At 40.9% G+C, this 21,014-nt stretch overlaps 1 protein-coding gene across 4 annotated transcripts; it reads right to left on the bottom strand.

The window, feature by feature from the left end:
- Window positions 1-269: 269 nt before the first annotated feature.
- On the bottom strand, window positions 270-19,516 carry sec24a (SEC24 homolog A, COPII coat complex component). Of its 4 annotated transcripts, none has more exons than XM_072374303.1 (24): window positions 19,162-19,516; window positions 16,012-16,608; window positions 14,250-14,411; window positions 12,207-12,284; window positions 11,618-11,680; window positions 10,877-11,040; window positions 10,400-10,587; window positions 10,073-10,187; window positions 8,674-8,800; window positions 8,286-8,395; window positions 7,520-7,632; window positions 7,242-7,360; window positions 7,000-7,055; window positions 6,591-6,797; window positions 6,107-6,230; window positions 5,691-5,849; window positions 5,245-5,418; window positions 5,043-5,153; window positions 3,531-3,706; window positions 3,142-3,279; window positions 2,755-2,859; window positions 2,322-2,414; window positions 2,137-2,240; window positions 270-1,535 (listed from the first exon to the last, which is right to left on the bottom strand). In XM_072374303.1, the coding sequence occupies exons 1-24, from the start codon at window positions 19,220-19,222 to the stop codon at window positions 1,421-1,423; spliced, it is 3,459 nt and encodes a 1,152-aa protein (XP_072230404.1). In that variant the 5' UTR covers window positions 19,223-19,516; the 3' UTR covers window positions 270-1,420. The 4 variants fall into 4 exon arrangements, with proteins under 4 accessions (XP_072230404.1, XP_072230405.1, XP_072230406.1 ...); XM_072374304.1 differs by having other exon boundaries at window positions 10,085-10,187; XM_072374305.1 differs by lacking the exon at window positions 12,207-12,284.
- Between the last annotated feature and the right edge of the window lie 1,498 nt (window positions 19,517-21,014).

The raw sequence follows: 21,014 nt of genomic DNA, 5'->3' as shown, positions 1-21,014 counted from the left end.
GTCTTCAGACTTGAGTATGACGACAGCACACGTCGTGCAACTTACTCGACACAAAACGAGACCATTTTCAATTTTCAGTCTTTCTGCACGTGGACTAAACAAATGCTTCTAAATACATTTATCTTCTATGATAAACAGACCACAAACTGTGTGCAGTCGGCCCAAATCAGAAGCCTTCATTCCAGCTCACACTTGAGAAACTTGGACTAACTGGTTCATGAGTTGGTCTTCAAAGTTAACAGCGTTCACCCACCAAAACACAAACTGCGTTTAAAAAGTCCCAAATATTTTATTTTCTTCGCGTCATTTCAGCTTCATGTTTATACTAAAATCATCAGCATTTCTCCACCTACATATAATGCAGTATTTTCAATATACAAGTATCAATAAGCACGATTAAAAGATCACAATGGCTTTGTTATGTCTGTGTTAAAGAATTTCCCATATCTATTATATTAAAATATTTTGTATATAGTCTGTATTTAAACGGAGGTTTAAAAATAAAAAGTGAGTTCCCATACAAGGCAATTATAGAATTTAATCAGATTAGGAGTCTCATAAATTAAACAATCAGAAAAAAAAGGAATAAACAGAAGAGTGATGTTGTCAGAGTGTTCGGATGTCCACAGACAGAAAAGATGAACAGCTCAGACTCACGAGACAACGTCCCACTGCCGGCCTACACGTCCCAGGCAGCGAATGTCCATCTGCCCTCAACATCAGAGTCTACGCATTTGTTCAACACACGATTATAATGACCGTCAAATAAAAAAAAAGAAAAAAAAGCACACACTTCGTCCTTCAGGTACAATGTTAAAGTCGTTAGAGCTCAGGTGTTGTGTACACAAATACTCGAGGTGATATCCAAGAACAGTCTTTGAGCACTAACCTTCCTCATAAAGCTAAACTAAAGCATTCATACTTGCATACGTACGCGTTTGATTTGTGTTAGTAAAGACGAGTGTGCTTTTAGAACAAAAACACTTGAACACATCCATTTGCCTGTACTGTATCTGAACGATACCCGTTTGACAGCATTGTTCTATGAGAATAAACACTGATTCATTCAATCACTGACATTATAATAATCATCATCATTGCTTTAGTATTCGTCCGACACATTGCTTCAGCTGGTAAGAAAAGTGCCAGATTACATAAGAATCAAGTCTTAGTCACGTCCGCGCGTCTCTCCGTTGCACAACTTGATTCAGATGATCGCCTCACATCAAGCTCGGGTTCTTCTCCGAGATAATGGTGGACCACAGCTGCAGGTGGAGCAGGAGGCATCCTTGAGTGTGCATCTCACTGCTTTAACACACACACACACACACTCATATACACACACATATATACGCACACACATACACATGATGCATGTCCTTGATCGGAGGTCTCCTCGTCTCAACAATCTCACAGAGGATTATTTGGAGATTTGCTGTTGGAGGTGGAGGAGGAACTCGTAGTACGACAGGGCCGACTCTGTTCGGTCCTCGATCATGTTCTGCATAAAGTGTGGTTTCAGCTGGCTCTCGTCCCTGAGGAGGTCATCAAATACAGGGAGAAACATGTCAAAATGTCAGTTCAAGTTTGGTTTTGGCTGGAAAACAATGAATTGATCACTTTGTTTAAAGCTTAGAGTTTCTTTGGATTCAGAGGCTTTTATTTTCCCATTACCTTTCCCTGTCAGAGATATCAAGAGCTTCTTCTTCTATACAACACATTTAAAGCCAACTGCTGTAACATATTCATCCAACACACATTTGTTTGCCAACTAGCAATCTCCCTCTTCCCCTGCCTTTACCAGCACAATATGGTGCTTTACGTCCACCTTTACAAATCATCGGCATGCGTATGCACCATGTTGCCACTGTGAAATCTCACAATTCTTACGAGAAGCTTTAAATCTTCCTTATAAATTACATATGAACTGTTCCTTGTGACTAACTTGTAATTCTAAACTCAACCACATCTGTCTGGGTCTAGTAACTAAGGAGAGAAATTGCCCTCATCCAAGGAAATCAATCACTGTGGAGGAAATGTCAGACTGAAGCTGGAAACTGAGTGTAAAAAGTCCTCATTTCTGATACCAGGTGATATTTTGTGCCCTTCTAATGCCCAACGAGGCCTGTCGCCCACCTGATGATATGCAGGGAGGGGAAGAACGGCCTCTGATCCCTGAGCCACCCGATCAAAGCTCTGGTTCTCTGTGACTCTGCAGTGTCCAGTTCTGGGAGGAGATACTGAGAAGAACACAACAATCAAGTTTGAGCACAAATATACATTTCAGTGGAGGGTGAAAACTGCACCATGACTTTTCCTACCAAGTTCTCAGGCACGGCAGCGTAATTCGGAACTCCCAGGACTTGTGTGAGGAAGTTGGGGTGGCAGTTGCGTCCGATCCACAGATACATCACCTTTTATTAAGAAGAAGAAGAAAAAAAAGCAGATGTTTTAACTCGTCAGCTCGAGGTTTTATTACAAAGATGTATGTGGGTAAAAGAGACTGGCAGACCCCTTTATTGGCCCAAAATGCATTGACATTACATTTACATATTACTTTTTCTTCTGAAGACATTTCTCTCCAAGCTCCTTTTTTCCACAAACTGTGACCCACAATTATAGAGATGCTGCATCCAAAGCATCTTTAGAGTAATTAAAAAAAAAAACCGTAGGCAGCGAATCATTACATCACAGTGAGGGAAATCCCAGCTGTGGCTTTGCCAGCTTGTTACGAGTCTTTATTTGAAAACTTACGATTCCAGCATCCATGAGGAAAGCTCCCTCCCTGCTGAGCTTCTCCACAGACAGCTGCAGCACTTTAGGCTGAGGGATGGTCCGCTCATTGACGTTCAGAGCCCCCTGAGAAAATGGGGACGACATAGGAAGATTACTAAGTCGCATAGTGATACTTCAAAACACCTGGAAAATAGTGGATTTACTATTTGGCTTCAACACTTAATATAGTCTTAACAGGAAGAAAAAACAAAATTCTTCCACTTATTTATACACAACATAAAAACAGTTTTTGCTTTCTTTTCCAATCATATTGTCAAAAACACATGGACTTCAGAGAAAAAGTCAGGTGTCTTTGAAAGCAGCGGCGGCCCTGGTCTGCCTCCAGTAGTCAAACTTCATCCTCACCTCATCTGACAGATCATCGACACGGTACAGAGCGGGGTGGATCATCAGCATGGAGTAGGTCAGGGGCTGGTACTTCAGCTGGTACATGGCAGAAACTCGGTCATCCAACCGGGTGCTGGTGCCTGTCCTGAAGGCTTTCTACAGTGTTCACACACAAACACACCAAACAGGATCAGAAATGACTCAATGGAAGCAGAAGCAGTTTCTTGACATGATATATTCTGGTTTTAGTCTGTGTTAATCAAGCAAAGATGACATAGTAGGTTATCCTCATCTAACGAATCGAGGTTCAAGTCAAGGCAAAAGTGAAAGGTTTTTATAGCAAAAAAAATAATTAGCTGACAGTATGGTTGCTCTCCAATTATTGTATTAGGTTAAAAAAAGATGACCTGTTTGAGCAGGGCTAGGATGTAGAGAGGGAAGAGTCTGAGGCAGGCCGGAGCCAGCAGGCCTGGCTGCTGGATGGTCAACACCGACTGCCGGTAAGACGTCAGCGAGTCGATGGCAGCGTTGGTCATCGCATCTCTGGCATCACTCAGACTGGCAGTCACCGAGCGGTCCACAGCTGGAGAGAGGGACACAGTCGAAGTTATCAGGAGAAGGACTGAGAAGGCTTTCTGTCAGCAGCTGTGTGAGGGATTTAGAATTTGGAAGAAACAAGGACTTGGTGTCCTTCAATGGAGGGGAGTGTCAAGAGGAGTCCAAAAACTTGGCTGCCGGGAAGTTTAGAGTAGAAACCAAAATATTTGTAGTTTTCCTAATCCAATCTGAATAAATTAATAAATCCAACCATGTTACCATAGGTAGAGAAGCATCATCAAAACAGACAAGTTGTCAAAGCTTTGAAGTCGCTTTTGATGCCACTAAAAGTGGCAATGAGTCAGCAAAATAATCTGTAACAGTACAGATTTGACCGCAACAGAAATACAGAATTCTTTTTGTCTTACAGCACTACGTTAAATGGCTTTATGTCTCTATAATTTACACCATCTTCCCTTCCAGCTGAAATAAACTCATCTGTGTCATATTTCATAGGAAACAGACATGACTGCTCAATATGTGATGGTCGCTAGGCAACCACAGCTGTCACCACTCATCGCCATCTGTCAGAGTTAATAACAGTAAAGCAGATGAAGCTAACCTAATCCCCGGTGGAGACATGCAAAAAGCTTGTTAGTAATGCTAAGATGTGTTTGATGATGAGTGAGGCAGAGTGTGGGCAGGACGTCACACGCTTTTAGTATAATCTGTATAGAAATGAACTGATATTCATCGTTAACTTCTCAAAGACAAAGTAGTTTTTTTTTTCCAAATCAGAAGAAACCTACTGGCTTTAAAAAAAAAAAAAGAGTTAAGAATCAGGCTAAGAATAATTCTGGGCTTTTACTGTATAAACAACTTTGTCGACAAGTTGACCATATACACACAGCTTTTTAAGAGTCTACAAGCCTCCACTCAGCTTCTGAATTCACTGAATAAAATAAGGAATAAGTTACTTTATATGCACAAAAATCTAAATCATCCACCAGCTTTTAGAAAAGAAAAAAAAGGGGAAAAACGGCCGCATGCAGCACAAATCTTTACCTGTAACGACCTGAGGCAACATGTACATTATTTTTAAGCCTTTTCAAGGCAAATAATTGTGTTTTTAAATGATGTTAACAGACATGAGAGAAACAAAAAGGTTTGACCTCTGTTAAAGCTGCTGCCCCTGCGACCCGACCCCCGGATAAGCGGTAGATGATGGATGGTTTGACCTCTTAAATAGTTTTTATTGCATCCTAGTTTCTGTTGTTTGATCTGGAGTTACTCTGCACACAGAGTAAATTATCCTCCAAGGAGAAAAGTCGTTCTTGTTTCAATGTAAGCATCTGAGCACTGAACTGTGGGAAGACACTTACCCATACAAGCCAAAAGTCCAGTGATCGCTTGAACATCAGCACCCGCAAAGATATCTGACAGAGAATTGACAACAGGAAGACACAGCGTGTGCACGCGGATCCTCCTCTCTCCTGTGAGAGGAAACTCGTTATCAATACACAGAGTCGAAGATGTAGGGTCTGAATTTAGAATACACGACCGCCTCTGTCTGCTTGTGTGTACCTTTGCTTGAGGTGTAGAGCAGCGCTGCCTGGAAAGAAACGACCTGCATGTCGTCCAGGTTTTCCTCGATGGACATCTGAACTGCAAAGCCAGCATCCGGGTTGACGTTGGGGAGGGACAACAGATCTGTGGAGCGCACAAAGAAGTTTCCGTGGAACGTGTGGATGGACATACCTGCAGAGGGATGGAGAGAGAAACAAGATCAATTATCAATAATCACTTCTTGTCACCGGATATACAGCATAACCCATTGAGCTACGGTGGCACGAGGAGTCGCACAAACTTACTGCAAACCACAAACACAATGAGTTTATGTCTTATCACTACACTAATAAATAAGATTTAAAAATCTAAGATAAACGAAAGATTAAAAACTCGGATCTGGGAACATACTCTTAATGTATTTTCAACACTCAAACGTGCCCTGAGCTTTAGTGCCAACAGACCTTTGGTGCAACGTATCCTCATAACAGCCTCAAAGCCAATCTTTCTTGTTATATATCTCTTCAAATCCTTCTGGAAGCGCTCCACCTGAGCTGGGTTGTGCTGGTGGTGGTAGGAGGGATAGTAGTAAACGCTCCCTGCCGAGAACCTGGATATGCAGCCTGGGACAGAGAAAGACCAGAACAAGGGAAATACATAAACAATCAGACGATCTAACCAGAATTCTTCCTTTGCCAAAATGTACATATTTTTGGAAACAGAAGGTCAGATAGAGACTACTGCGCTGAGCACAATTAATACATTTACTGAACTTGTGGCCTTGAACAGCATCCACACCACCGAACTCCACCACATGCTGTTTTATTTTACTAAAATCTTTCTCTATTTTCCCCCTCTAATCAATCAGCCTGCTACTCACCGAGCGACGCCAGGTCACAGTACTGAGCGCTGAGCAGGAACAGATCAACAGCCACCTGCTGGCCAGAGCAGTCCAGGGCCAGCTTCTTGTAGAAGTCTGTCGCCGGGGATAAGTGCTGGATGTCCTGAAAGGAAAACACATCAGGGTAAAACCCAAGCTAGCCGCTGGCAGGCAGGCGTCAGTAAAGACTCACGCAGATTCTGGACCGTACATTATAAGGACACGGGAGCGTAGTCTGTTCCTCATCACCAGCATTTATGGTGTTAGCTTTACGCTTGCTGGTATGTCAGCTTGTTGGCTAAATTTCCTGAGGTGGAAACTAAACTTACTGACTTGGTAAACATTTCTTATTCTTGATTTGCTACACAATCACCATCAGCTGGAATAAAGTGTGGATCTTGAATCAGATTATACATTCTTTTTCTGATTTTCAATGCGCTCCTCATTGAGATCCTTTAGAAACGTCGTCATTATAAATTTATACCTTGGCAGATGCCCGCTGGTTGGGGTCCTCTCTGGACTGGAGAGCCCCCACACCAAGGTTAGGTAACTGGGTCTGAAAGACAGACATGCGCCCCCCGGTGGGTGACAACAACTTGAAGGCTGCCTGCAGAGCTGAACCCAGAGCAGATTGGGTCTCCATTGTCTTCTGAAATAAATTTGGCAGGCTCTTCAGCAGATCCTGCACTAGCTGAAAAAAAAAAAAAAAAGATTAAATAAACGAATACCCAGTCTGTGAAGCCCTGTCTTACTTCTTCAATCTACCAGTGGGAACCCAAGCTGGCGTGTTATAACAGGCGTGACATCTTAAATGAACTGTAATAACCAATGTTACTTCCTACTGAATGTTTTCACATTTCATAACTTGGCATTAATCGAGTTACAATTCTTACCTCTTTGCATTCGTTGAGGTTTACTAGAAGGCTGTCTGGTGTTGGTAAAAAAATATCTGTGGAACACAAAATATCATAACTTAAAAAAACAGCCAGCTCTGATATTTATATCCATTTTAAGAATAACAATCAGAAATGTGCTCAGACTGTTTGAGAAGGATAATGTGTGTTAATATTCCTGCAGTAGGTTTGCAGACAGATGCAATGATGAGGCGTGGCCTTTGCTGTCAGCTGTGTCTCACCTTCAATGTCAGATACGATAAGCATCTGCGGCTGGGAGAGTCCCTCCTGGAGGTTGTAGAAGTGGATGGTGCTGTCAAAAGTTATGAAGCCTATCTTTGTCCGCGAGTCTCCAGGAAGCCTTGGGAACACACACACACACATTCGTAGATAAAGCATTAGATTTATATGACAGGGATGATCTTCTTAGGTTGATGGTTTTATCCCATTTCCATGTAAAAATATATTTTAATATAGTTCACATAATCTGAACTAACTCAAAAGAGAATGTTGTACATACGCATTGATGTTGTCCAGCAGTGACTGACAGAACACATTCAGGTACCCGGTCTCTACTGCGTTGTGAGATACGTCCAAAACAAAGAGATAAACAGCAGGCTGCGGTGGCCTCAACTGCACGAAATCCAGGCAAATACAAGTTATTTCAAGTGAAATAAATAAAAAGACAAAATTACAAACACATACATACATCTGTCTGTCCTAGTTCATCTACAACATGTAACATTACTTTACAGAAGTATCCAGGCAAGTGCACACATCGTTTACGGGTAACACAAGAGACGTGTGAACCTTAAAACTACCTGCCTGTGACTGGTTCTGAACAACCTTTATTATGCATGTTCCCAGACCTGAAACTGCCCTGGAGCGAGCCAGGGGCTGAGATACTGCACTTCAGGGCTTTGCTTTCCTGCACAGCACCACGTCCCACAACAACAACTAGTTCACCACACACTGTTCCCATGACAAATAATAATAATTAAAAAAAACATGTAGAAAAGAAAAACACTTGTTTGAAATAAAAGGAAAAACAATATATATATATATATATCTGAACTGTGGCAGAAGCAGCAAAGAGACCAAAGACAACGCTGTCAGAGGAAGTGAGGCAGAAGAGAAAGATAATCAACAACATTTACTTTGTTTGTTTTGTCTTTTTCTTTAATCACATATAGTATAAATCCTTATCGGTCCTGTAGCATTACAATACACAGTTTGTGTCATGATGCTTTAAAAGGTACAAGATTAATAAAGCTGCTAAAACTTACCATGTACTCTGAAGGAGCAATGAACTCAATAGTGGCATTCTGGACCTCGGGTCTTTTGTGTGGTTCTCCATATGATCTGCTGACTGGATTGTACATGAACTCTTCTGGAACTACACAGACAGACACAACATCCAAAGAGGTTTCTTATTAAGCATTCTTTTTCTTCCCATCATCATACAACATTTAGTAGATTTGTCTTTTTTCTTCATATGAGCCAGACATTAAAATCAACGAAGACATCCACAGGGTGGGTAAATATTCACTCTCTATAAACAACATTTTGTGGCTCGGCTGCATTAGTCTAACACACTGTTAAGTGCCTCTAACATTCTAACAGACAGTAGCTCTTTCAGGTCCTCCTTTCTCACTTATCTCTCTTGCTTTTTACCGTCATTGACTCGATAACAGAGGTTGCACTTCCACCTTCTCTGGTCCAAGAAAGAGACAAAGGGGTTGATGTAAGTTCTGCAGGACCGACACCTGACGATGGTACTAGATGTCACCACAGGAAGTTGCTGCAATGAAGAGAACAGAAACAACCTCTGTCAGAAAAACTAGCTTTCCTAGTTTGCATCTCATTGTAGCTGCCACTTGAATAAAGAAGTTCTTATTGCTGTCCAAGTTGTGTAACGCCTCTGCTGTTTGTGTCCTCAATTAATGTAGGAGCGTAGACCGAATGACTACGACCAGGTAAATGAGTCTGGAGTGCCTTATTCTAAAAGCATCTTTTGCTGTCAACAGTAAAGGAGGTATTCAATGCATTTTTATAGATTCGAATTCTTTTATGCAAGGATTTGATTGCCTAAGTTCTCACTAACAACTTACTCTCAGTGCAAACATACAAAAAGAAAACGGAAGAATTAAGTCCGACTGCAGAAAAGCAATAGAAAAAAAACTGTTACCTGAGGTCAACTAGCCGAGAAGTTTTGTTTCAACAACCCTTTTCACTTCGAAATAATCACGTAATCATTTAAACAAGAATACTATAATTCACCATAGCGACCATAGCCATGATAAAGAACACAGCCTCCATTTAACAGAGGGGACAACTCTCAGTGTGCAACATCGCAACAGTGTGTTTTAACTGAGCTAAAAAATAAAAGGCCCCGTTACATTTTATTCTGTCATTCACTCAGAATAAATGCTAAATACTATAACACTTGAAACTCTTAAACTATGTTTAGTCAAGTGTTTTCAGCAGCAAAATTATTCACAGTATCGTCTATATAATAAAGCTATAGTAACAATGTTACATCAACTCAGCTGGAAATATGATGAATCATGTTGAATATTTGAATAACAAAAATGGCAAAATGCCTCAGAAAAACATCAAAATCCCAGTTGGTCATTGGCTTGTTATCTGACATTCAATAAATGAGCTCTGCTGTGCATCTGAGAATTGATTGTGTAAATGGCAACAGTGGAGAGCACAGAGAGACAAACACAAGGAGAGAGAACCTGTCAGTGAGCCGGTGAGGCAAACGGAGTTGCTTACTGCATTCACTAACCCAATTAAAGTGTGCTGAAATGATCCGTCTTCATAGCAGCTAAACATAGCTTTCCCTGACTTCAAGGTTAACAAAATGGGTCGTGACTAAACATGCTGCTTAATCAGTTTTGAGGAAGAACAGCACATTTCCTCTGACCCCCTAAAGCAGCTGTAACAGGGATAGTTTATCTTCTTCATTTATGTGCCAGAACCAGTGGGGAGCAAGATTAAGAACATACAGAGCCAGAAAACAAAGTAAACCCAAAGCCATGTTTCAAAAAATATTGTAAATATGAACCTCAATAGCTACCGAGAGGTCTTTGAAGGGGTGTAGCAGCAGGCCCAGCGGCATCTTCGCTTTATTGAGCAGAGACTGGGTCTGAGGGATGCTGGTCAGTGTACAACGGAAAACCCTGCAGAAAGAAAAACGGGTAAAGATTCAGGTAAACGATGTGTGCACAGATGGAAACCTAACTGCAGCTGACGTTGTCAATTTCTCTGTGATGAAATTGTATAAATAATTCCTTTATAATCTAAAAACATCAATCACACCGACATCAGTTTCAAACAATAATAACTGCATAGTCCATATAAACACATGCAGTAGGGGTTTATCACAGCTTACTCTGGGTTGCAGTTGATCTTCTGCAGGTCCTGTGGGAGGCAGGGTGTAGGTGCAGGAACTGGGGTTGGTGGCAGCAGATTCCTCTCCTGCAACAGGTTGACTGCCCTCAGGGCCTCTGGGGTACTGGACTGGAGACTCATGGCTGCCAATGATGGGCTCAGCTGGGCTGCCCCTGGGCCACCGGGCAGCTAGATGAGTTAGAACAGAAAGATATAATGGTTAGAAATGTACTAAAAACTGCTAACTTATTACTTAATAAAGTGTGGATGACTACTCCTGCACGAATGACTAGTCTAAACAGTGAAAAAAAAAAAGTGAACATTCACTATAACAATAAAACAAACACCCATATGCAGCCAGTACACCCGGGGGGGTGGGGGTTTGCATGTGTGAACTTGCACATAATAAAGAGCTAAAAGTGCAAACAAACTCTTCTAACACTACAAAGACAGTGCAACGCCCTGACTTTCCTCTCACCTGCTGGTATGGCTGAGGTGCTTGTGTGAAAGGCTGTGTGGCAGCTTGCATGGCAGGGTGCATGGGGGGTGTTGTGTGGGAAGCTGAGGTGTTCTGGTATCCAGGGGGCAGGGAAGGGTAATGGCCCAAGTGGCGACCAGGTGGGCCGGGCTGAGTCAGGCCAGCTGCAAGTGAAAAGGGGTAAAAGGTTAATAGGATAATAGATGAAAAGGGTCAATGTATATGAGAAATCAAGCATACAATGAAACAGTGACGAATGAAACTGTGAGGCAATTCGAAAAGACCGAAACAAAGACTGCAATTCTGCTTTTCCTGGCAGAAGTGTACACAAAGGCACTGCCTTGGGCCAAATCCACTCTGGCTATGAAGTTACTAAAATCTGAGTTGTGAATGGTGCATTTTGTTTAGAAAATGTTGATGAATGTTTACAGCAGGTCTGTGGCACAGACAATAGCTGTTAAAAAAAAAGCTAATTATGTAATCCAAGGGTCATCTTTTCAACGTAAAGCCTGTAGCTGGTTACAGCCGGCAGAACTGGTCGTCACTCAAAGGTTTCTCCAGAACAATCCCTGCAGCAGGTGCCGATTTTTTTATTATTACAACAGTCATGATGACAGGATTTATAGATGAAGGTTGTAAATAAAAATAAAAAACATAAGGAGACAGACTATCTGTGTAAACCCAGACAGCCCACGTGGTTGGCATGAAAAACAGACCATACGCGACAGGAAAGGCCCTCACCCATTTTGTTGTCAACATGATTATAGCTGTTTGATGCTTCTGGGCCATTGCCAGCTACAGCTCCTGTATGGAAACAAAGATCATTTTAGACACTTTGCTATTTGTGACTAAGCCCACAACGCAAAGGATAGATGGACACAACAGGAGTACTGAAATATGGCAATGATGATGCCAATTACAGAAATTAATGGAATTTGTACTTAGATATCTATCAGTTACATGAAATGTGATGAAGCTAGAAGACAAAGAGGAGTGAAAACTCCCAAAAGAAAATATTTAAGTATTCAGTGCTATAAAATTTCTTTTTAAAAACCCACCAAATATCACAATCAAAAGTACAGTTTAAAGCACATCATCTTTAAACTTCACTAATATTATAATTGTATGCGTTTTTCTATAAAAGTAACTAATCAGAACGCAGTAAGTGCTGATTCTGTAGAGTTTTAAGACTGCTATCCATATGTGTGGGATTAAAAAATGATGAGTGCTTTCATGGGAAACGATGAAAAACAACCAACGGATCGGCACCACAGCACTGACACGACATCTAACAGGTAATGACACCACACAGAGAATAATTTTGTCACACCTGGACATTCAATATCCCCCTCCTGGCAGTTGGGCTCAGTGGGAGAAAGCGTGTTGTTGACAACACCCCCACACTGAGCTAGCATGTATAAGAAGGAGGGAAGGGAAGGAAACAGCAGTGGGGGGGGGGGGGGGGGGGGGGTCAGAACAAAAATGGTTGGTTTACAGATTGACATACATGTGCAAAAAGACACAATCACAATCCTAAGCCAGCACAGGAAGAGTTGTACATACATCACATAATGAATATAGCCGTCTGACCATCTGCAACTGGAATACCAGTTCTCCTCAGATGGAACCCTGACTAATATGACTCGTATGACTCTTAATAGATTAACATTGCCTTTAGCGATATGGATAAATCAAAGACTCAATGTGTACTTCTTTTTATAGTAAGAGACAATCCTTTCACTCATAGGCCATCATTTTTCTTTGCAATCCATTATGGGCAGTCGTGATATAAAATGTCTGGGGAACTGGAATAGTGTTGGTCCTTGGATAAATGTGGCTATCATTCGGCCTGTTGAATGTGAACCTGAGCAGGGCAAAAGAAGTGAAAAGAAAGCTGAAGGCCTCTGTAGAAATGTACATCAAGATAAATAAGATCCAATAGGTGATAAGACAAGAGTGGAGCAACCTCTATGACGTCTGTGCAACAGCTGCCTTTCAATGCTCGTGAAGGAGGTCATATTTCTCTCATCTGTTCTTTGATGTTAAAATATTAAAGATATCACTCAGGGATATTGTTAAGATATTAAAGCTAGCTAAAGGGAAGTGATGACTTTGCCTGAGGATAGGTGCATGCTGGTTAGTTCAGACTCGTGGCACTGTTAACACGAGGCCAATTTCCTAATTTGTCACGCAACTGTGGTTCAGTTTTGTTGTGCTTAAACTTTAACTGCTGTAGTTTTCTAGCCTTGAATGGCTGAGGATAGTGTTTAACAATGACCAACCACATCTGAGGCCTCTGTGAGAAACAGTTAAACTCAGTCAGCATTTGGGGAAAGGAGTGTGGTCAGCCCATGTAGGGTTCACTGTATAGCGAAAATAGCGACGTCACAGTGATAGCATTGCTGAGGCACAAGACAAAAAAGCCTCTATTTGAGTTAAACCCTCAGAGAAGATGAGCTCATTTGTCTTATCAAGGGCACTCAGAAAGGAAAAGGAACAATATTATATTACAATGTTTATTTATTGTCTCCTACTAAAGCAAGCAACACTTGTGATCACTCTCCCGTTAGCACTAGTTAAAGTTGTCAAATGAATCGGGGAAGACAGGGTGAAAACATGGCTGCAGGTGTCTATGAAGCCGTCTTTGCCCTTTCTGTAATCTAGGAAAGCTGTTTCTCCTGTTGCCAATCAATGGGAAACCACAACCAACAGCAGCACCACGTGACACTGAATCGATATCTTTACCGCTGGCCAGTAATCTTTACATCATCATCATCAAACTACAATATATTGTGCGTGGAAAGTAATGACAGGCAATGCTGGTCAAAATATTCAGAAGATCTTCTGGTTGATCTGCCATCATCCACGGGGCAGCTTCATTTTTTCAGACTGTTAGAGCTTCACCACAATCACATTATTTGTTTAATCACTATGAAATTCCTACAAACTGATATGGACTTCTTTGTTCTGATCATTCCTGTTTGATATGTCATAGCCTACAGCTTGGGATCAACAGACAAGGTGAGAACAAGCTTATATTTAGTTTCCTGGTTCTCGGGTTACGATTTCTGTCCAGATCACTGGTTGTCTGAAAAAAAGGGTCACCATTACAACATAGGCACCTCTCTGAAAAGTTCACAGATTTCTGTCTAGAGAGAGTGCACAAAAAAGGTCTTAAAATAATACATAAACTCTTGGGAACAACACTTTCTATTAAATTTCTTGGTCTTCAAGGAAAATCTGGTTCCATTTCCATGCCTTTCTCTAAGGTTTACTCCAGTGCCAAAGCTTTACAAAGTTTGTAATCTCAGTATGCCCACCTAAAAACAGGGCAGCTGACATATCCAAGATAAAGTAAATATTAAGTATTCACCATCTGTCTTCGGTGGTGGTGTGGCATTTGCCATTGGGGGTCCAGTGGGAGGTGGTGTGGGTTTCATGGCTGGTGGTGGTCCTGTAGGTGGAGGCCCATAGGCAGGTCTGCTCGGTTGGTATGTTTGGGGAGCCATGAGATTCATTGGTGGTGGTGCAGTGCCTGATGAAAGACCATAGTATTATGAATGTTTTGGATAAACGACAGTCTTGTAAAATTAGAGATCAAAGTTGCTGTTGAATACTTTCATTTCAAGAAACCTCCCTACAGGAGACACACTTTAGAGTTATCTCAGTCAGAATTATGTAAACGTCACCATGCCATGTAAAACAGCTCTGCTCTGTCGGCTGATATCCTGTGCAAGACCGATATAAGACATCACAGAGGTGCTGTAACATAAGCTCTGAGTGGAGGCGACACCAGGTGGTGCCCCTTCTAAGCCAGAGCAAGCAAATGTCAAAGCACCAATGCCTCCATCCCCACTGACAAACCAACTAGGGAGCAACTGAAGGAGTGAGGAAGGGAAAATGAAGAATCTCTGAGGGAGTAATCTAGAAAATCGTGGCAATATATAGCTTGTTAAAATAAAACTGAGCTGAGGCTGCTGATATGATATGAACCATCATTTCACTACACATTGTCCTCAGAGCTGATTTACATAGGAGCACTGCCATTTTACTTTTATACTGAGACAGAGACTTCACTCACCACATGAACCAATACCACAGTGGCAACTTCCACATGTCACTGAATAGAATACCAATATACTTTTGTGGTTTTAATCAAGTAATCACAGAACAAGGTAAAATCTCAACAAAGACCTCATCATTTCTTCAGTGAGCCCTTAAATTCACTGTCACTATGGTAGTTGGCAGATATGCCTCGATTATGCAGTTTTTGTAAGACAGAGTGATATTCTAGAAACAGACTGAGGCACTAAAAGGTGAAATCGCAGCATTTTTTAGCAAAGCCTTCAGACACTGTGGTTTGAACAAATTACGCAACCCCTTTATGATGCAGATTTCATGTTACACAGCCACTTCCCGTTGGTTGAAAATGTTACTGAGAAGCTCTGTTTGGGGTTTTTTTTGTGACGATGCAACACTTTAACTCATTCATTTGGTTAATGTCACCAACATCTTGTGAATACTCATTTCAGCAACACAACATGCACCAGACAAAGAAATCAAAATATGTGGTTTCTTCCGAAAGTTTTGTCATACCAATGCATAAGCATTGCACAGTAACAATAAAAGTCTTATATAAACTTTGTACAAATCCAGAGTAAATGAGTCTGTGCTTGGGAGGGAGCCAGAGGCAGCAGAAGCCAGCCAACATGTTCAACGTAGGAGCAGAGGGCAATGTCCAGTTCCAACATATCAGTACTCGCGATATGCATATCTAGAGTACATGTCAAAGAAGGAAGACAAGTGCAAGAAAGACAACATCACAGCAATCATGTTATCAACCCATTGGAAAGAGACGGAGATGGATATTTTGTCAAACAATGTGCAGTAGTCAGCAAAATTATTCAACCCCCAGTACATTAGAAAACTAACATTCTGCAACCGAAACGGAATGCTTAATCTTTTTCGTGACTTGACCCACAGACCGCCTGCATCATGACTGCGTCACCTGCTGTAATTGAAAATTGTTGCCTCACTTCCACGTAATTATTTCTTGACCTCAAAGTGAAACTGTGTTGTGCACTTGGATGTTCGAGTGAGTCTTAGAAGTTTTAGTAGAGCCTTTGTTTTCCTACCTGGCTGAGTGTATCCATGCATAGAGGTGGGTGGGATTCCGGGGCCTGAGAGTTGGGTGGTGCTGTGTGGTGTTGGTGCAGATCTGTAAGCTGCAGATGACGGTGGTGGTGGTGCAGCCAAGCTTGCAGCTGGATTCATGTGATTTGCCACAGGGCCTCTGGGATGCGTGCTCATAGAAGTGGCGGGCCCCATTGGTGGGGTAGCTGTGTTGTACTGCCATGCTGGAGCCATGGGCTGTTGAGGGCTTGGGTAGTAGCTAGTAGTAGACACAGCAGGAGGAGGTGGTGTGGCTTGTGCTGGGGGCAGCCTGGGACCAGGGCTGGGGCTGGCAGACTGGGGGGGTGTGTGGGGTGGAGGACCTCCCATCAGAGGCCTGGACAACAGAGGCTGGCCTGGAGAGGAAGGGTAAGAAGAGAGCTGTGGGCCTGGCTGATAGGAGTTAACTGGAGGAACAGGCTGGTATGGCCCAGAAGGGTAGAGTCCTGGGGCAGGGGATGTGGTAGCTTTGGGCTGCATTGGATTGTAGGCTGGTTGGTGAGTCATGCCATAGCTGACTCCTGGCAGCTGCTGCAGGGCAACTGGATTCTGTGATGGACCTGGTAAACAGAGGGAGAAAATGCAGGCATGTTAAATGTATGACAGTCCCGTCTTTTTTTTAAATATCAACATTGTGTTGTACACTCCTCTTTCTTTCAAACGATAGTGCCAAGATCTTCACAAAAATTGCAGTTCTCTAAGTTGCTCTAAGTTATCATGAAATATTTCTAAAAGGCAAAACCACAACATGCAATGTCAGTACCTTCCCAGAAAAATAAGACCAGAGACGCAACAGATGCAATCTTGCAATCCCATTAAAAAAAATTTAAACAAACATTCAAGGCCAGACTCTAGATGCTGCTGTATCACATAAATTTCCCCTGGAGATGAATAAAGTCATGTAGTATCTTCTATTTAAAAGAATCATTTATATAAAGTAATTCCCCAAATGATCAATAAAATGACAGCAAAGGGTCTAGATTTTTTTTAAATTTAGATTTAATTAAACATGATCTGCCGTGAGTGAGTGCAGGCTTTGAGTAATTTTTTATTAACAGCTACTCATTTCATAATTTCCAGAATATTAAGTATTTTAACAGCAGGTGATGCAAGATCTTGTCAAGAGCAGGAATCATCTAAAATATGTAGTTGTAGGAGAAAATGGGCTCAATCACCGTAAATTTGTAAATTCAAAATCAATAAATGTAACCGACTGAACTATCTGTCTGTAAACTGTGCATAAAAAGCAGCATCAACGGGTTGCTGTTAGAAGCTGAACTGTTTCCACAATACAAACAGTTTCCCTACAATCCATTTAAAGCTTCACTAAACAACCAGCGGCTGAGCTTAGTCAGCAAAGTGAAAAGGAATTAGAAAACACCTCTTTTCAATGAGCAAAGACATATGAAGGAACATAATCCACCTCATATCGTTCTATGTTCTTACTGACCTAAAACTCCAAGATGGTCACAGTTCTTACCTAATCACAAAGGGCAATAAAGGGTGAAATGCAAAGGAGGACAGTATATAAAATAACATGGCTGTATAAAAACCTCTAACATATAAACAAAGGACATTTAAAGACTAAATTATCACTGAAGCCGTTTATGAACCGTTACTGAAAGAAAGATTTGAAATGGTGTCAATGGAGGGATTTAACTCCAACTCCAAAAAACAGACAATTCAAATTCAAACAGTGCAATTCAGTTACTCCCAAAAGTTTTTAATAATTTTAATTGCATACTATCGTTAAAGCTGTACAATTTTTTCTACTATCAAACACTTTAAGATGACTTGAGAATACTGAATGATGATGCAGGATGATCCAGTCCTGCCTGGTGAAGTTATATATGTGATCAAAAAAGTGCGCGAAATCATTACGTGGGAAAAAATTACAGCCTGTCAAGAAATAAGCACTGTTGAATCAACTGCAAGTTTATAAGAAGTTCAAAGTTGGTGTGTTCTCTTTAAGTACATTTAGTTTTCTTTAAACATGATTTTTACAGCCGTGTTATTACTGCAATCTCATCTTTTTTAAAATAACTACATGTGATACAAAGTAAGTATAAAAAAAAAAGAATGTGTTGCTTTCAGACTGATGGGAGCTTGGGGAACAAATTCCAGATCAATAACTTTTAAGAGTGACAAGCATTAAGATTAAAATAAACTCTAAGATACAATTCAAGAAAACATGACTATATACAGCTTGACCTAATCATCCGGGGCATCATAAACCAATGATGCTGTCAGTATGCACAGCACAAGAAGTGTGAAATATTTCACATGCACCATTAAGAAAAGCAAATAAATGCTCGATTTTGTTGAGATTATTTTCTGTAGTTGTTTACGTGAATATAGATGTGTGAATAGTGGCTCAGGCTAGAGAAATCTGTGTTCTAACAAATCTGGATCATACCCAATGTGCCACATATACAGTGAAACACAGAGCGAAAACAAGTCAGAGCTACTAAACCAGATCAAATCCGTATTGCTCAACAGCGAACAGAGTAATCATACAGATAGAATATTTAGCTGGCTTATAAACTGCACAGAAAAAAAACAGGAGACACGGGAGAAAAAGACAGACGAAAGTCCGTAAGTTGTTTCAACGTGAAAAGAAAGTTCAAGCTATCCGAGAATCGCGAGGGTAAAGATTAAAGGGCGATTTCACAGGGAGATCGCTCCGTATCCGTTATGTTTTCTGATAAGTCTTAACATGCCATGACATATCTTAATCCTATTATGATACCTGTTGAGTATTCGATCAACTTGTTGGTTTGTTAATTCGACAAACCAACAGAAGCAAACACAGTCTACATTTCATTAGTTAGCCAACGAGTGCAGTTAGGGCACCACAACAATAGCAACTATTACTGTCATCTTAAAACAGTGAGGTTACACGGGTCAAGATTAGCTGTAGCGTAACAATACTTGACAGCTCACCCTAACTGGCTACCTTACGTTAACCTTACTAAGCAAACCAGTTAGCTAACAGATAGCATATAGCCAAAGACACAATTAACTGTCGCTAGTGTTCGCCTGGTACCTGAACGTTAGCTAATGTAAGCTACTTAGCATTGATCCCGCTTTCCTTATACTTAAATGCTACTCACCATTCGCGTAAGCTTGTCCCGTCCCAGTCCCATTCTGAGAGTTGAACCCCGCTGTTGACATCTTGAAATAGACACCAGGATCTAATTTAGAGGTTCTTGGTTGGTGAGTAGCTAGCTATGTCTTTAACTAGCCAACTAGCTGGGTAACGTTTAACTGTCGCTCTGACGATGTGGCGTTGAGTCAAAACGGCGTCTATAGCAAAGTCTCCTAATTTCTTTTAATAAAGTCGAGGTGACTTATTTTAAATTACAAAGCCATGACTATAACCAAAAACCCCGTTCAACTACGTAGGGGTATGTAACGATGGGCCTGGTCAGAGTAATCGTGTGAGACGCTTCTCCCGTTTCACCGGAAGTTGGGATCACCCAACAGGATCAACGTAAAAAAAAACGCATGCGCAGTGTGTACACGTGGCATTTCCTCCTGTGCGCAGGATTTTCAAGTGTACTAGAAACAAAATGAGTAATGTAAGCTATAGCAGAAATTTCTTTATTTTTTGTTAGTTTCTGTCATTTCTACCATCTACTTGTTATAACGAGGATAAAGAAACATGTAACGTAACAACTAAACCCAGATTTGAAAAATATCGTCACAGTAATTGCAACCTCTAGAAGAACTGACACTTGTCATGGTTTTGCCAATTGAATATCTACAAACTAACTAGCCAAGTTTTTTTGTGATTGTTTTTCACGATATGTAAACCATTCAGTTGTATAATTATATTTCCATTTGCCAAATAATCTATTCACGCCGAATGAAAGTCAATGTTTTCATTAGAGTCTTGATTTATGGGGACGCCTTTGAGTTAGGGATTGCATAAACGACAAAAACAATTAAAACACCACGGTAAATGACAACTGTTTCCATATTTTTTCATTGAACTTTTTTTAAACATTGTTAACAAAAGTAAGTTATCTAATATTCACAATCTTTCTCGGTAGTTACTAATAAAGCCTTTATTTGCCTTGTCAGCACTCCAGTGGCCCTTATAATTACTCAAAACCATGTGCAACCACTATGAGTTTAGATTATTCCTCGTTTGTGATGATCTGACGTGTGATGATGTCATCGTACTGATCTTTAGTTCCCTTCAAAGATTCCGTATGGGACTCAAGAGTGGACTCACCTGTTGACCACTTTTGTTTGATTTTTCATTTATTTGACTATTCTCTTGTCGGAAGTTGCCCTGACTTTGATAAGGAATACTTGCTGAAAACAGTCAAACAAAGAAAACTAACAAACTAGAAAAATGTATTACATCATGGGTTCTATGGGTTCTTGTAAATGTAATCTCATCCAAGAACACAAAAACGCATAAATCTTAGTGCTTTTGTCTTAGAGAAGTGAAGACATTCTTAGCCAGGGTCAATGGAGTCCTGGCTTGTCCAATCTGTGCTGCAGTGCATGTTGAGATCTTGGGACAAAAATTGTCCATTTTCTCTGTATAACTTTGGTGGTTGTTCTTGAACACTGGGTGATGCTTGAAAAAGAAGACTACATCAACAAAAAAGAAAAGCAAAAAGCCACTGTGTCGGGAGACAGTGATCTGAAACATATTTTAAAAAACTGTCGAGAATTTGTCAAGGAAAAACATTATCAACACTCTGAATAGACTTTAATATCATGCAGACTATGTCAAGGGAACTTGTGAAGACTAGATTGATGGCATGGAAGCCTGAAATACTCGAAGGAAGAAAATTTGTTGTAGAAGAGGAGTGGCCCGGCCACAAGAAACCTACCGGTCAAACAAACAAGAAACTTACTGGTCAAATCAAAATTCTTAATAAATCCAAATTTGTTGTTGGTATGAAAAATGTTGTTATCAACTTGATGTGTAAGAAATTTGTTAAAT

Source organism: Leuresthes tenuis, unplaced genomic scaffold, assembly GCF_036924035.1.
Source record: "Leuresthes tenuis unplaced genomic scaffold, fLeuTen1.0.hap1 SCAF_21, whole genome shotgun sequence".
Lineage (NCBI taxonomy): Eukaryota > Metazoa > Chordata > Actinopteri > Atheriniformes > Atherinopsidae > Leuresthes > Leuresthes tenuis.
The sequence above is the reverse complement of the archived record's forward strand: the minus strand, read 5'-3'. Positions and strand labels throughout refer to the sequence as shown.